This window comes from Hipposideros armiger, unplaced genomic scaffold (assembly GCF_001890085.2).
Source record: "Hipposideros armiger isolate ML-2016 unplaced genomic scaffold, ASM189008v1 scaffold_109, whole genome shotgun sequence".
NCBI classification, from domain to species: domain Eukaryota; kingdom Metazoa; phylum Chordata; class Mammalia; order Chiroptera; family Hipposideridae; genus Hipposideros; species Hipposideros armiger.
The window spans coordinates 1,760,837-1,777,431 of NW_017731459.1; the positions used below are offsets into that span (position 1 = coordinate 1,760,837).

The 16,595-nt window shown below is 39.3% G+C and overlaps 1 protein-coding gene across 16 annotated transcripts in view; it reads right to left on the reverse strand.

Annotated features, from left to right (window-relative positions):
* Positions 1-3,875: 3,875 nt before the first annotated feature.
* ARPP21 (cAMP regulated phosphoprotein 21) overlaps positions 3,876-16,595 on the reverse strand; it is a 450,043-nt gene continuing 437,323 nt past the window's right edge. For 13 of the 16 annotated variants that reach the window (XM_019647230.1, XM_019647225.1, XM_019647224.1 and 10 more), the window contains 2 exons: positions 5,804-5,952; positions 3,882-4,667 (listed from right to left, as the gene is read on the reverse strand). In XM_019647230.1, coding sequence (XP_019502775.1) covers positions 4,410-4,667; positions 5,804-5,952 — 407 coding nt within the window. In that variant the 3' untranslated portion in view covers positions 3,882-4,409. Of the gene's footprint in view, positions 4,668-5,803; positions 5,953-16,595 lie in introns of all 16 variants that reach the window. The other 3 variants (XM_019647239.1, XM_019647235.1, XM_019647236.1) reach the window with 2 other exon arrangements.

Sequence of the window (16,595 nt, forward strand, 5' to 3'; positions counted from 1 at the left end):
TATTCAACGTAGCCAAGGTCAAAATCTTCATAAAGCCATAGCCAGAGAAGCCTTCTGCTCCTTCTCAAAATCCTATCTTTACATGAACAATTTTTTATAGTTTTAGCTATTTACATACTGGTATAATTAATGCTGAAAATCATCAACTTCCTAAAAGCAGGGGCTCCATAGACTGTAGCACAAAGTCTTGAAATTAGGAAGTATGCAATAAAAGCTCTGTGGAATAAATGAACGCATAAGTCACTCTTGTTCTCTTTTGTACTCACATAGAGGTATAAAGGCTCGTTGGAGAGGCCTGTATCTATATAGCTATATGACTATTACTATAATTTTAGATATAAGCAGCAAATCCTTCAACAAAAATGATTTAAGAAAATATGGCCCAGAAATTCTGGCACCATGGCATCGCCTTCCAGACTCACACATTCACAGAGGAAACAGTGCACACTTGTGCAGTCACTGAAAGTTGTCATAGTTGGAAGTAGGGTTGAGATATGACATCTTGATATATAACATGGTTTCTATAGAAATAAAATAACTATATTTGTACTCTTGTTTTAGGACTCTCTGATAGAATTTTTAAAAACGTTTAAAAAAATTTTTAAAGCAAACTGGCACTTTAAGGAAACTGACCAGGGAAGTAAGAGTTCTGTGGCTGGACCTGGGCTTCCGGTTACTCTCTAGTCCAGACTTCCTGTTAAGCTTTATGGTTCTAACTTCCTGCCAGGGGTGGGGGGGTTGGGAGGAGTATGTATGGGAACCATCTTGGGAGATCCCTCTCTTTTGCATGTGGGTAGCTGGCCAGAAGGTGCGTGCACCCAGAAGGTGCTGTGGTGGTTTTGTTTTCTTTTCCCGAATAAACCCTCTTTTGGTGGACTACCTAAAAGGTTATTTTTGTCTAATTAACAAAATATATCTTCCTTCTAATTTTAGTCTTTTGATACAGCTTGTGATAAAAGGATATTGTGTTTATGTAAGTTTGAGGAACTAGGCACATTATGTCTTCCTCTTAGAAATTCATAACATAAAGTGATGCGTTAAAGGTTTTCAGAAATTAGGTACCTTTTAAAAAGATTGCTTAACCTTTGCTAACCATGTCTCCTAATTATAATTCTCCTTAGTGTTTTTTATAACAACTCTAAGCATCCCAAGAAAGCAATCTTCCATGGACATAATTGAGAAACTACTATTCAAAGATATTATTTCGATGCAAACCCCAAACAATTTGTTTTAACTTCGCCCTGAGGGTGAGGTATTTACAATACTTTCTTTTTTGGTCTGTCAGTGACCAAAGTTTCTTGTGATGGTAAGTGCCAGGGCATGGGTGAGGGGTGGGCCTGCACCTCTGTCCACAATACATACCTGTGTATATAGTATATATATATATATATATTATAGGTATCAGGAGGATGGGAGGATGAAAGCATCCCATCACACTCTAACTGCTGGCAAAACTGGGAGCAGAGTCTAAATATGCAATTTATTAGGTCTCAAAAGCCATTTCTGTGGCAGCATTTTCTTCCCCAGTTGTATTTATTTTGTCTTTCAATCTCTCTCATAAAGCTGCTCTGGTTCCTATGTACCCCACTTATTTTGTTACAATGATTTATAACTTCATTCTAAATCACTATCTTTCTTCACAACTATCTCAAATATTCTAATGTAAAAGACAGCATGACAGGGGCCGGCCGAGTGGCGCGTTGGTTAAGAGCTGGCTTGGGACGCCAGAGGGCCCCGGTTCAGATCCCACATGAGGGCCAGTGACACTGCCCTCTGCAGCTAAGATGCTGAACAACAGCTCACCCTGGAGTTGGGCTGACGCCAGAGGGCCCCGGTTCAGATCCCACATGAGGGCCAGTGACACTGCCCTCTACAGCTAAGATGCTGAACAACAGCTCAACCTGGAGTTGGGCTGCCGTGAGTCGCCGTGACGGCGTAGGCTGCAGCCCCTGCTGCAGTGAGTGCGCTGCCTTAAGCTACCGTGTGTGGCCGGCAGCCCAAGTAAGCTGCCAAGAGCCTCTGTGAGCGGCTGTCCAGAAGCCGGCGACTGATCTGCCTCACCCGGGAAGAGCACAATGATAATACCAACATGGGCCAGTAAAGCGACATCCTCCATAACTAGACTGAAGAATAAAAGGATAGCAACTTGTCTGTTCCCCTTCCCCAGATTCCCCAGCGCTGTTCCCATCCCTCCAATTCCCCAATAAAAATCTTAAAAAAAAAACAAACAAACAGCATGACATAAGATTTGGAATAGCATAATGCTGGATATCAGTATTTAGTGAAAGTAGATAAGAAGGCGCAGCCTGAAATTGTATGCAAAAAGACTTATGCAATATAAGTCAAACGTTTAACTATGAAAGAGTGTGACACATTTGGAGGAGAGTGGTCAAAGCGAAAGGGAGCCCCTCTTTACTGCTAACATGATGCATGTTTCAAATCTACAAGAAAGAAGGCTCAGTAATTCTAGGGATCATTAAAGAAAAGATCAAACTGTCCCAGAATTCTATGAAAAGAAGATAAACATTCAGATTCATATTTAGATCCTTGAATTTGGGATCATTGCCAAGATCAGAGGATTTAATAGAGAATATATTTCAAAAATGAAACTATATTGTTCGGCCCCATCCTTCCATTAGGGGAAGATGTTAATTAAGCAAACACATCGCTCCTTCTCAGAGAAGCTATTGGTTTAATAGCTACTCAGCCTATTGGTTTAATGGCTAAATTAAAAAAAATGCAACATCTTCTTTTCATAACATTTTCCATGGTTAGGGCTTATTTATGATGAAGAAATCAGTAGGCTGAGGTTTGGGAAAATGGGACAGACTTTACAAGGAATGACGCTAATGAGAGGATGTGTGAAGGTTCCCTTTTAAAGCAAAAAATGAAAGTATAAAATTAAGAAATAGTAATCTTTTAGATAGAGTTTCTTAACTAGTGGCTTAGCTATCTCCAGCTAAACAACATGACAATAGGAAAAAAAATCTAATATAGAGAATGTGATAAAATGAAAAACAATGGGAATTATCCCGATATAATTTCCATATCCCTCTCATTGGTAAGAGTGGATTTTAGGCAGAAAGTATATAACATGGAACTATTAGGTATTGTACTGTGATAGTAAAGTGAAAGCTCTGGGGTTTTATTCCCCCATTAAATATCTCCTAGAAGGCCAAAGCTGACACTCAGAGTTCTGTTATTATTTTTCAAAGCTTGTCATAAATCAATCTTAACTGCAGAATCTACAGGGGATTAAACTCTTTGGGATTAGATAGGAGTAAGCCTCTTCTAAAAGTTTTTGCCAATGCGCTCCATCTTTGTGAGTAAGCTATTGCTGTATTTTACCTTCTTTTAAGTTACTAGGACAAACATTAGCATCTTTGAGTTATTGACTCACTGCCAATACTGGTGGCACTTTACAAGGTGCGACCCAATATAATAGATGGAATTAGATCATGCCTCTTCTGATTTCCCTTTAAACAAAGAAATCTTGTTTTCCAGGTAGAAGGTGGAACTTGAATGAAGGTGGAACAGGGCTTGATATGGGACGGCTGTTACCAAGACACTCAGGCTTTCCTAATTGGGGAACTATAGCTAAGTGCATTCGATTAACCTAAAATGAAAACCGCAGTATACATCTCAAAAACGTGCAATCAATGGGTGAAATAGATGCCATCTTGCTTCCAGGATGCCTGTAGTAGTAGAATAAGAAACTACAGTTGGCTGTTTGCCTACCACGTCTCCCAATATTATTCCGGTTCACATACAAATACCTGGAACATCTTTTCCATGCATGATTCATGAAATTGTGCTCCAAGGGGGTAACAGTGACATATAAGCAAACACATATGGGAAGAGAGAGTGAACCAAACTGGTGGTAAAAACATGACCTTCCTCCATAAGGTCAAATAGTTTTATTTTGATTAAACACTACAATACAGTATATATCCATTAAAAAAGAAAACTCTATAGTGTATATAAATTATTCCTTCCATTCATCAATTCTTCTCTGTTCCGTTACAGCTTTGGTACAATATGAGTTCAGTATATAATTTTTAAATACTTTGAACATCACAAACTCAACACAAAGTACAAAACTAATAATCCAAATTAGGGATATTATAGTCTACACAGTGGTATTCAGTGGTAGGAGAAAATCTTACCTTGATGAATTCATGTCACTAGCTAAGCTATAAAGGCATACCTAGCAGACATGACAGAAATATGCACCATTAACCAGCTAATGTGTATATTAGTCTTTGTATTTTTTTTTTTTTTACAGAATACCAGCAGCAATCGTTTGAGTGTTGAGTGAATACTTAAGTCCTCAGCCAGTTTTCCCACCTTGTTCCTCGTCCTTCAAAGGCCGTGAGCAATATCTGAAGAAATGTACCACAGCCAGAGCCTCAGAATTTGACCTGCCACCCGGTGTTGCTTATACTCGCACAGTTTGTCCTGCAGCTAGCCGACATCACAGGGACAGTGCTGGAGGGACAGTGTGGGCCAATCAGCCTAAGGTTGTTCTGAGGGGTCGGCGGTGTGACATTACAGTACACGGGCAATCCAGTGGCTGGGAGTGACCCTTGACCTGCCTGGTTAGGTAGCATGATTGGCTGTTGGTATGACTGCTGGGGCAGTCCTTGAGAACCCTGGGTCATTGGCACCTGTAGGAAGACACAAAAGAGAACCCTTCATGCAACAATACTGCGGTTCATGAAAAATAGTCAACATTTGAGTGAGGCCTAATAGTTCACCAATCTCAGATCTACCTTTGATTAGCTGTTTCACATTGGGCAAGTCACATAAACTCTCTGATTCCCTAGATCATTTGCATAATGACACCTACTTCAAAGTGCCACCAAGAAGATTGCAGGGATGACGTACAATGCTTGGTACATGTCTGATGTGCAGTAAATTGTCATAAGGTGTTCTGTGTTCTGAGCTTCTCTCTCATCAACTTGCATGGACTACAGTCCAGATCTCCCACGCTGATGTCTCCGTTTGGAAAGCCACGCTCCCATTCTGGTTTCATGCTAACAGAGTGGCCTGGAGGCATCTATAGCAAGATGGACTTTTATCCAAGACTCTAACTCACTCTCAACCTACAGCTTTAGAGAACATCTATGGAGCTGAAGCTAGAAATTGATGCAATAAATAAGGACTGTCAGGGTAGGAGGGCTGAGGATAAGTTCTTTAGGGCCAGAAGTGCCTGGTGTAGCTAAATGTAATGAATAAAGCATTTCACTAACCTTTCACTTCCACTTCCAGTGTATTTCAGGATATAAATCACAAAGAAGTGCAGAACACTTTTTAAATACCTAATGTATGTTTAGTCTGGAAAATGCAGTGGTTAGGCCCCATAGATGCCCTTTTAATAAATCTGAGATGCCATTTTAAAATTTCTTATAACTTAAAAGTGTGGTCAAGTGAAGTTTTTTTGGGGGGTATACGAAAATGAATGGGACTTTGGCATTAGGGCTTTCTCCCAATAAGAAAAGTTTCAATAGAATGCCCGAAGGCCTTCTTGAATAGAAGTTTAGGCTAAAGAATTTCCCTCCATGAATAGAAAGTTTATATGGAACTACTCTTAGCGGGGCATGCAAAAGCCACAGTAGTTATAGAAGCATTCGTTTACCGTTTTCTACTTGTGTATATAATCTCAATTCCAAGTCAACCATCAATAGTGGCTCTGCCTAGCACCCACCACCCACCCAACCACCCGATACAGGGACGGACCCAAAGCCTCTGCTTGTGCAAGTAATACTTTATAACCCACAATTTCCATGCCGTTGATGTGCACCTGATAAGAAGACATGGTTGGGTAGGAGACCATCATGCTTTGCACCGGAGTTCCTGTTTGGTTGCTCATCACGCTCTGACTTTGAGGTGGCTGCTGCACTCCCATGAGGCCTTGAAACCCCTGTTGACCGGATATGACTGGCTGGTAACCTGCGAAGAAAAACCACCTTTTGAACTGGTTGTACCAGGAAACACACAAGTGATACTTGGTGGGACGAGAGCACTTGTTTGCAAGACAACTTTCAGATATCTCAATTTCCATGCCAGAAATGTGTTATCCAAATGCTTATTTTGTAAGAATGCATTTTTTGTTTGTTTGTTTGTTTCTAAGAATGGATGAGAGTAAAAAAAAATTGACTGATATTTCCATCTGTATGCAGAATGGTTCCACGAGCATGTTGTCAAAATGGTAAATTCTTCATGACACAAACACAGGAACTTCAACTGACATCCGTTGACAGCTATAAATTGTAACTTTCATATATGTCTTTTGCTTTTGTTTTGATGATATTCAGAGAATTCACAGATTATCAAGTTTTTTCTAATTAAATTGACTCATTCTCTTACGCTCACCCTTTGTACAACCTCATTTCACCTGGAGACCCCCAAATAGCCTATTAACTTTACATGCATTCTATTTTCCATGTCCTTGTGAACAAAACGATTCACTATGTTAATTCAATGTCCGTTGGCTTAGACAAAAAGCAATGGTAAGTGGAAAGTATGGCATACTTTTATTCTGCTTCACCACTAGCTCCAAGGGAATGTTCTGGCAAAACACTCCAATAAGTAACCATATACATATAACAGGTAATACAGAATGCAATATTTAAATTTATCTGTTATGTGTCCTTCTAGGTAGGTCATTTGGTTAGGTTTATTTTCTTTCTTTTTTAGTGGACCAGAATTTATCTGTTCTAATTATTTTAACCTCCACCACCACAAGTAATTTAAGTATTCTTTAAATTTTAAAAAAAATTTTCAATTACAGTTGATATTCAATATTATTTTATATTAGTTTCAAGTATACAGCATAGTGGTTAGACATTTATATAATTTACGAAGTGATCCCCCCAATAAGTCTAGTACCCACCTGGCACCATACATAGTTATTACAATATTATTGACTATATTCTCTCAGCTGTACTTTATATCCCTGTGACTATTTTGTAACTACCAATTTGTACTTCAGTCCCTTCACCTTTTTCACCCAGACCCCCCCAACCCACCTTCCATCTGGCAGCTATCAGTTTCTTCTCTGCATCCATGAGTCTGTTTCTGTTTTGTTTGTTTATGTTGTTGTTTAGATTTCCACATATAAGTAAAATCATATGGCATTTGTCTTTCTCTGTCTGACTTATTTCATTTAGCATGATACCCTCTAGGTCCATCCATGTTGTTGCAGATGGGAAGATTTCATTCTTTTTTATGGCTGAGTAATATTCCATTATATATATGTACCACATCTTCTTTATTCAGTCATCTATTAATGGGCACTTAGGTTGCTTCCATATAATGGCTGTTGTAAATAATGCTGCAGTGAACATAGGGGTATGTATATCTTTTTGAATTAGTGTTTTGGATTTTTTTGGATAAATACCCAGAGGAGGAATTGCTGGGTCAAAAGTAGTTCTATTTTTAATTTTTTAAGGAATTTCCATACCCTTTTCTATAGTAGTTGCACCAATTTGCAATTCCACCAAACAGTGCATGAGGGTTCCCTTTTCTCCACATTCTCACCAACACTATTGTTTGTTGATTTATTCTGAGAGATGTGAAGTGATATCTCATTGTGGTTTTAATTTGCATTTCTCTGATGATTAGTGACTTTGAGCATCTTTTCATATGTCTATTGGCCATCTGTATGTCTTCACTGGCGAAACCTCTATTCTTGAAGGAAGGCTGTGAACTATGCTTATAAATGTTGGGAAGAAAGTGAGGATTTAGGTGAAAATGATATGGTGGCAGAGAAATGAAACAAATTCACTTTATGCTGTAAAATAAAGTCCTTTCAGAGCCTGTATTATTAACCATACTGAATACCTGAGAATGCAACTGCTGTCTTAATACAATTCTCTGAAAGAGAATCTTTAAATACTGGATTTTTCTCAACACAAACACTAAACTAAGCTTTACTATTAGATTTTTAAAAATTGAAACAAAGGATAAAAATAATTCTTAATTACTAATATTAATTCTTAATGAATGCATTGTGAGTAAATAACTATACTTGGAGCTCATGTGAGAGTCTTTAACTTTAAGTTGGGGAAGGTAAGGAAACATAAAATTATATCACAGTGTTTACGGAGGATAATATTTTACTATCCTTGGCCCTACAAAAAAATGTCTTCACTAGTCTTAGAAACATGATGGAAACAAGGCTTGCAAATAGTCACTGAGCTAGGAGATCAGCTCAATTCATCAAATGAGATGAACCAAGTTGTAGTCATCCCGGAACATCTCAGAGAGCGAGCCTGGTGAAAAACCAAGTCGGGAGGCCTGACCTGTGCCTGCGATTGGTGGGTAAGGCGAGTGTATAATTTACAAGTCACCCTTTCACTCTCTTTTTGGGTTCTGTTGTTGTTTTACATTCATATTCTTTACCTTAGTTCATTTTCACAGTGGTTTTAATTTATTATTTTGAATATTTTATAAAGACACCACCTATTAAGACTATAATTCTGGGTGATGAGCACACAATACAATTGATAGATGATATCTTATAGAATCTTATTACACTTGAAACCTATATAATTTTACTAACCAATATCAATAAATTTAAAAAAAAAGTTTCTATTATTTCCCATTGTCTAGGTCTTCCACTCTAATTCATGTATCCACTGGCCCTGGAAAAGTCTGTTGCGATTTTATTATTTTATTTTTACATTATTCCTAGCCACATCAAATTCACTGTGATAAGAATTATTATATAAGAAGAAAATAAGTTGGCATGGTTGTAGAAAACTTGCGACCAACAGTCTTCCCGATCAATTTAGTGCTTCAGCAGAGAGCAGGCGACGTGAGTGCACTGTCAAGTCCATGTGACGGTGACTGTAACAGAACCTTATTTCCGGATGAAGATTCAAAGCACAGGTTGAAAATGAGAGAAATGTCACAGGATGAAAGCCTAGCGGGCCTTCACGGAGCGTTTACAAAATATATATGATTACCACGTAAACAAAAAAAAAAAGAAGAGGAGAGGGAAGGAGGGGAGAGAGGACGGCAGGAGAGGTGCCATGTGGCCTGGCTTCAAAACATCACTTTTGTATTTGCTTATGGGACTCCTCCGTCCTTTCACAGAGCCATCTTCCAAATGACTCTGTTTCACAGAGTCTGCTGAAAAATAAATTGAGGTTGCCTATGAGAAATTCGTTTGTTATGCCCGCTCTAAACCAAAATTGGGGTGAAGGGAAAAGAAGTCTTATATTAGAGATGTGAAGACAAACTCAAAACAGAATGCCTTGGAAGGACGAGGAAGCACATCACATAACACTGAAGGAGAGAAAACGAGTGAGAAGGTTGGTGTGACCCCTTCCCCGAGGAGATGCAGAGCCGGTGAGGGCCCCATTCGTCTTTGCTGAGAGCACAGACAGAGTGGCTGGGGTGTCCCCCTCCGCAGGCCTCCTCTGCCTGATGATTTGTGAACTTTAATATTCAGTTATGCATAGCAATGGGCTACCAGCTCTGCACTGGGCTTCCCACAGTAAACACACTGAAGGCAAATAAAGATTTATGTGGAGAGCGAATAATGCTCTACAATTTCAAAATGAAACCCAAGTGTAAAGGAAGCCCAATTTATATTCATGAATCCCATTCATTATGCAATTCGCTCTCGGGGCAAGAAATTTACACCTGGAATGGTTTAATTGGAGGTACCCATTTCTGTAAATTATGTTGCAGAAGGTAGGTAGGTAGCAGAATGGTCCTTAGACAGGAGGCTGTTTGGAATATGAATCTGAGCCCTGGTCCAGGAATAGACAAATAGAAATGTGAGAGCTGTGACCTAAGAATGAACTGACAGTGTCTGCCTGGGACCTGACACACCAGAAGGCAGAGATGCCAGCGCTGGTGGCACCCTGCTTATCTTGTCTATTCAAATGAGAAGTGTGTTCTGGTTTGTGAATTCTTAGCTGTGAAATGATCAGTTTTTCATATTTATTGAGGATTAGCAAGATAGAATACATCTTAGAAAACCGAAACAGCAACAGTATCTGCCCTGTAGGCATGCTATGGAGATCATAAAGACATTAGCTAGTTTTATTTCTTCCTCAGTCAAGATTCATTCAATTTTCAAGTCACATGCGCCATTTATTTTCTGAAGGTAAAAAGGTTAGGAGTGGACAAATGCCCCCCAGGAAATAAAAGGATGCACTCTGCTAAGATTGAGGAGTTATAAGATTTAAAATGTCTGGATCATATAAATTTGAAAATTTAATAGTGTTTATACTTAAATGCAACAGTTATTGAATATTATTTGCAGTTTGAGGATAATTCATTAATATTCTGTCAAGGAGATGTTTTTCGTGATGTAGCCCAATCATGAAAAATCAGAATGTAAACTGATTAAGGATTATAAATTGGCATGATTGCGATTGACATCATTTTAACTCTTATTTAAATACTTTGCTACAGAACCAACACTGTGGAAATGAATGAAATGACACAGTGGTAACCTGTTCTCTAAGGTTTTTGTTTCCCTGCTGTTGGTTATGGAGGTTGAAGATGGGGAAGGGTGTAGTTAAGAGGGCAAAATCTACAGAGTAAATTAATCCAGAGGTTAGCCAGTTCCACCTCCTCCCCTAACTAATGAACAATTTTCATGTTGTGTTTACTAAGGGAAATATTCTTAATATGGTAGAATGTCTTTTCAAATGATTAAAGTTAATCTGCTTAATATGAAAAAATCACTTATCTTGGGCAAATCAAAATATAAATATTTCTCCAAGGAATCAGCTAGCTGTTTGATTATGAATTCAAACTCTGCCCTTTGTACATTATTTTGAGATGGAATTATAGTAGCTCAGCTGTGGCGTGGCTGGTGAAGAAGAAAAATGCTTATCTAGTATCCGTCTCTCTCTTTGCTGAATTTTTATAGTCCACACATTGTACCACTTTCCAGTTTCTGCCCGGTTCTGTTTCTTGGTTTTCTATTAGTTCCTCTACACTTTCATCTTTTTAAAAACATTTCCATTATAAATTAGCTAACTAGCTCTATTTCTTGATCACTTAACTCTAATCCAAACAGTGAATTAAATGCTTTTACCTTATTGTCACAACAATCCTGGGAAGCAGTCACTGTTACTAAATTCCTTTTACAAAAAACAACTGTGACTTAGCTGTAGGAACTTGTCAAAGTCATCCAGCTAGTAGGAGGGAAAGCTAGAATTTAAGTTGCGGTGTTCTCATTTTGGTACCCTTGCTTTTACTCACTAAATTGTAGCACTATTTATTATAAATTCTTCCAACTTTCATACACTAACATAATCCCTTAGTGTGGCAGATACTCAATGACCATTTATTGCATTAATTGTTTTCTCAATAGTTAAAACAATTGAATGAAAAGGGCAAGGGTATGGCCCACACTTCGTTGAACAAGATCTTGCTGGTATCAAAGAAAGAAAGAAAATCAAAGGCAAAGCATAATTGCCCTGTCAAAATCAACTCATACCACTCAATAATAGTTTCAAAGTTTGTTACTTAGATAATGGGGCACCAGTTAGACAGCTGGGTTGGAGTGGGGTGGGGGTTAGTCAAATAGACTCTAGCCCTTTCATTTACTTCATTAGTTTCTCATCAGCTGATATTACAGTTTTCAATTACTAGGACTGTTTCAAATAATGGCTCTCCTCAACCTAAGAAGACTTTGTATTTCCTCCGAGTCGTGTTCTCAAAATGATATTAAAAAATAAGGTTAATTTATTTCTACATTAAATGTAAGACCGATTTGGTCATTTGACTGTTCTAGGCAACTGGCTGGCTGCCCCTCGGAAAGCCACTTGTTGTTTGGAAAGAAAAAATAGTATTCATAGTTTTGAAAGATAAAAATAGGTAAGAGTGAAAGATACACAGGGACTCTGTAGAACAACCTAAGATGACAGACGAAGGCCTGGAGAACTGAAGATTCCCAGGCCACTGAGGCTGAGCTGTTGGAGTTTACAGACTGCTATCATTATGCTTTCACATTCTGCGAACGCTGTGGATTTGCTCCCCAGGTTTACTTTGTTTCTGGAACACTGCCTCTAACTCAGGGAGTCCCTTCTAGCTTCAACTACCTATAGCACTTTATAGCATGATATAATATCATGGTATCTCTCTGTTTCCTGAAAGCTGAACCACCCCCTTATGCTTTAGAGAGGTGGATTTGGGGTCATGGGTGTCCCTTGCCTGCTATCCCACCCTCATGTAAAATGGAAGATGGCCCCAAGAGTTCTGTTTCCTTTAACGCCTACCAGAACCAGGGGTCCATGGGCACTAAGGCAGGCATCTAACTTCACTAGCCTTTACAGAGCTGTCCCACTCTAATACAAGTCACAGGTGATAAATCCCAAGTGGGGTCCACTTTGAAAAGCAAGGGTGTAAATTTTCTGAAGCATTCTGTCTCTCTGCCAACCCCCCAATTTACAGGACTGCAAACTCTAAGTAGGACTTTTAAAACGAGAAAGCAGTAGACGCATTGGGAGCCTTTCTTAATCATCAAACATGTTCAAAAATTAAGATATGGGATAAAAATGCCTAACCTAGAAATCATAATCAGATACTGTTCTGTTCTTAGACATGAAATAAAACAGCAAGAAATGGTTCTAAGAATTCAAAAGGGAAATACAAGAAATTGGTTTAAAAATTTTTTTTTCTTAAAACCCATTGTGACCTCTTTCATCTTCGTGTCAATGTCTGCTTCACTTTTTTTTGTGATAGTGTCTGCATCTATCCTCTTTCTTTTCCCCACCATTTATTACTCAGTGGTTTTAATTCCTTAGGAACAGGTGCATAATGACCAGCAGGGAGCCTGCTTAAGGATGGAGGTAATGCAGTGTGTGTCCCAGCGATGACCAGTCCATCCCAATGAATTTGAGGAGAGCTGTTGACAGGCCCTAAGTGGAACCATGCCTCCTGAAGCTGTAGTTTTCCTTCATACTTGCTCTTTTGCTCATTAGCTTTCATACTGCACAGAGTGTAATTCTTAAAAGCCTCTTTACTGTCCCCTGAGAACATCCACGCATGGGTCATTTTCTAATGGCAATACACATCAGATGAACCATCCTATTACTGCAAGCTTGGGGGCCTCTTCACTGCAATTATACCATCCTGATCCATGTTATCACAACTACAAAGCTGGTTTTCTTTCTCCCTTTTTTTTTTTTTAAATCAGGGCAAACATGAGAGACATTGTTAAATGACTAGAGGAATGGATCATGCACGGAATTTCAATGAATGCCTCTGAGGGAAGCTGGCATTGAATTCCATTTTAAATGGAAGAGGCTGTCATATTATTGAAGCAATTCTCTGAACTTTCCTGGCCCAGAGTGCTGTGCTGACAGCCAGAGAGCTTCAACAACTCAGAGGGAGAAGGGCTGCATAAAAGGCTCACAAATGTTTTACTTCCTTAATGAGGCTGCGTGCCTTAGAAGAAAATGTGGCATTCTTGCATTGCATTCTTGCACCTCTACCAGTGTTAATTATGGACATACTGAAAACCAGGCTGGGTGGCAGCAAATTGCTGCTGAGGCAACATAAGGAGTTCTTTTCCCAGCCTAGGCTGGGGCAAAGTCAAGACGGCAATGGCTCTGAAAATATTCCTCCTGGTGGATTGCTTTTGATCAGCTGGATAGAACAGGATAATCACGGTGTCAAAAGTCATGGGGTCAACACCATTGTGATAAAAAACTGTCACCATCCCATAGCTACAGGGTGCAACCTAGCCTTGGCCAACCGTTTTGAACGTAAGTGCTATGGTCACAGATTCAATCTGCACAAATTTGTCTATCACTACAACAGGAAAAACTACCTCATGGGCAACTAATAGTGAACCATCATGCCCTCTTTATAGCATAATAAATCATTGTACATTATTTTCCCCAAGTAGTCAAAGATAACTATCTTCTTCAATTTCAGACTGGCAGAGTTCTCACCCAGACATTATTCTAGTGGTAGATTTAACAATTATATAGTTCTCGTGGTGTAGAGTCTACCGGAAGGCAATAGCAATAATCCAGGGCAGAGACAATGAACTAAGGCGAGAGCGGTAGGAATGGACACATCACATCAGATAGATACATAGCATGTGAACTGTCAGAAACTGGCTTCTAGGAGTTTTAGTGGTATCCATGTTTGATGGACAGGAGCCTGGATGAATTGACTGTACCATAAGCATGAATATCAGCTGTCTGCTGGTAAACTGGCTCTTTGATAAACAAAAGCCCTGATTTGTAGTGCTGATATCCATGGTTAAATATTTCCACTGTGGCCATTTTCAAGCTACAAATGATGCAACAATCAGCTGGCAAAATTCCTGATTTTTTTTTAATGTTGCTCTTGTGAGCCTGAATGAGAGAGCTCTCGCATACCACTGACCAAAATTCAATGTCAAACAATCAAATTTTCAGTTCCCTTAAAATTTGTTCCTTTTATCCTTTTTCTCTTCAAGCCTTATTCCCTATTTGCTTTTTGACACTTGGTGTAAGAATGACCATAAGAGCCATTCAGAGACCTTATCCAATTGGTGGAGACAGGCACAGAAACTTATAGCACACCGGGATGGCATGGATAGGAACATGTCTCATGGATCACTCGTGGATTTACTTCTGGTGTGAGTGGAGAAATGGGAAGCATGGAAGAGAGGTTCTCCAGGAGATTGCTTGAATGTAGTATTAGAAGGGGTGTAGGTGTTGCTAACGGGGCGGGGTGAAGTGGGAATAATCACGATACAGGAGGTGTAAACACAAGGACCAGCATGTGAATAGTCCAGAGATCTGAAAACTATGTTGCAAGTACATAGAGGTGACAGCAGGTTAGAAATGGAGACAGGCAGTACAGAAAGACAGAAGGGAAGCTGGGTTCAGATCCTAGGGCCTTGAAAACTATTTCTAATATTGGAACTTAATGTTGAAAGACTTAGGGTGCCCTGTAAGGTTTATAAGCAGAACAATAAAATGATGGATAACCATTTCAAGTTTCTTAAGGACTCACTTGGCGGTTGTGTAACTGGAGGTAGAGAAACGACTGGGGCTGGGGGAGGGGACATGGCAATAATCTAGGGCAGAGACATGAGCTATGACAGGGGTGGTGGGAATGGAAAGAGGGGGCACATTAGAGAGATGCCTAGGATGCGAACTGTCAGAAGTTGGCATCTGCGAATGGCAGGGAGGATGCGACAGAAAGGAAAAACCCAAGAATAAATCCCAAGTTCTGGACTGGTAGGAGAGTTGACTATAGTCCTTAGCCGTACATACAAGAGGGACAGTAAATGGAGATGGTCGGTAAACACGTGGGCAAAAGAATTCTGGGGCGCAGGCAAACTGCCTGTGTTGGATGCACAGATTTGGATGTCATCAGAACATCGCTGCTCTTAGGGCCAATATACTTATGAGTGGGTACAGGCTGAGAAGACGATCAAGACGGAGTCCAAAGGCACAATATTACTCAAATACTAGTCTGACACACAAAAAAAGAAACCTGAATAGGAGAAATGAGAAGGAGAAACGTGACAATGAGTAGAGCTGCAGAACTGCCAAGGAAGAGAAGAAAGTAGACCCTAGGTTCAAAAATATACTGGTGATCTTGACAAAAGCAAAGACAGTGATGGGTAAAACAGTCAGACAAGAAGGGAGAGGAAGGAAAGGGATTCCTTGGAGAGACCCGACAATGAGCTCGAACGCTGGGCAGAGAGCTAGAGGGGAACATAGGTTTTGTTTTTCTTGCTCTTTTAACATGGGATAAATGTAAAGGTTTTTATATTTTAGAAAGGAAAATAAAGAGGAAAAGATAAAAAATATGGAAGAGAGCAAAAAAAAATATCTATGAACCTGTCACGATTCACAGCACATTCAACATCGAGGGATGTACGTAACCAAGAAGGTTGAAACCTGAGTGACAGAGAGTCGGCATTTTCTCTCTGGACCATCTATCTGATAGCTTGCAGTGTCACCTCTGCACTATCGTATACCTCATTTGATCCAGCAGTAAAGTTTCCTGGATCTTTCTTCTCTGCCAACTGGGTTGAAGACAAAATGTCACTCAGGGAGCTTATGAGGAGACACTACATAATGCTGTAATTTTGGGAAGGTAACAGACGCTACCCAGGAGAACTTCTGGCAAGAATCTGAAGGAAAGAAGCTCTTATTTATTTTATAAATACGGTCAGTGTTGACATGAAATTGCAACAACTGAAGGAAGACTTGATTAGAGATGAATGAGAAGCTCATGGTCCCACAGACTTTCCACTCAAAATTAATTGACAGGATCCAATGGCATGATGACATGATCTACATGATATACTGCAGTAGACAATGAAAGGAGATTAGCATGAAGAAACTGAAACAAGCATCAGTAAGATGTTTTCTGTTATATTGCAGACACATATTCTTTGAATATAGATATAGATATAGATATATATGCAAAATGCCAAGCACTAATGTTTTCAGGATTTAATTTCTTCTGATTTTTCCTTAAGGTCCAGGTCTATATAATCTGTTAGCTTTGAATTTTAGACTGCCAAGAAAGTTAAAAGGTCAACTTGTTTGCATTTCATTACAACCCAAGAGCAATTGACTGGTTCTAGATTATATAATGTATAG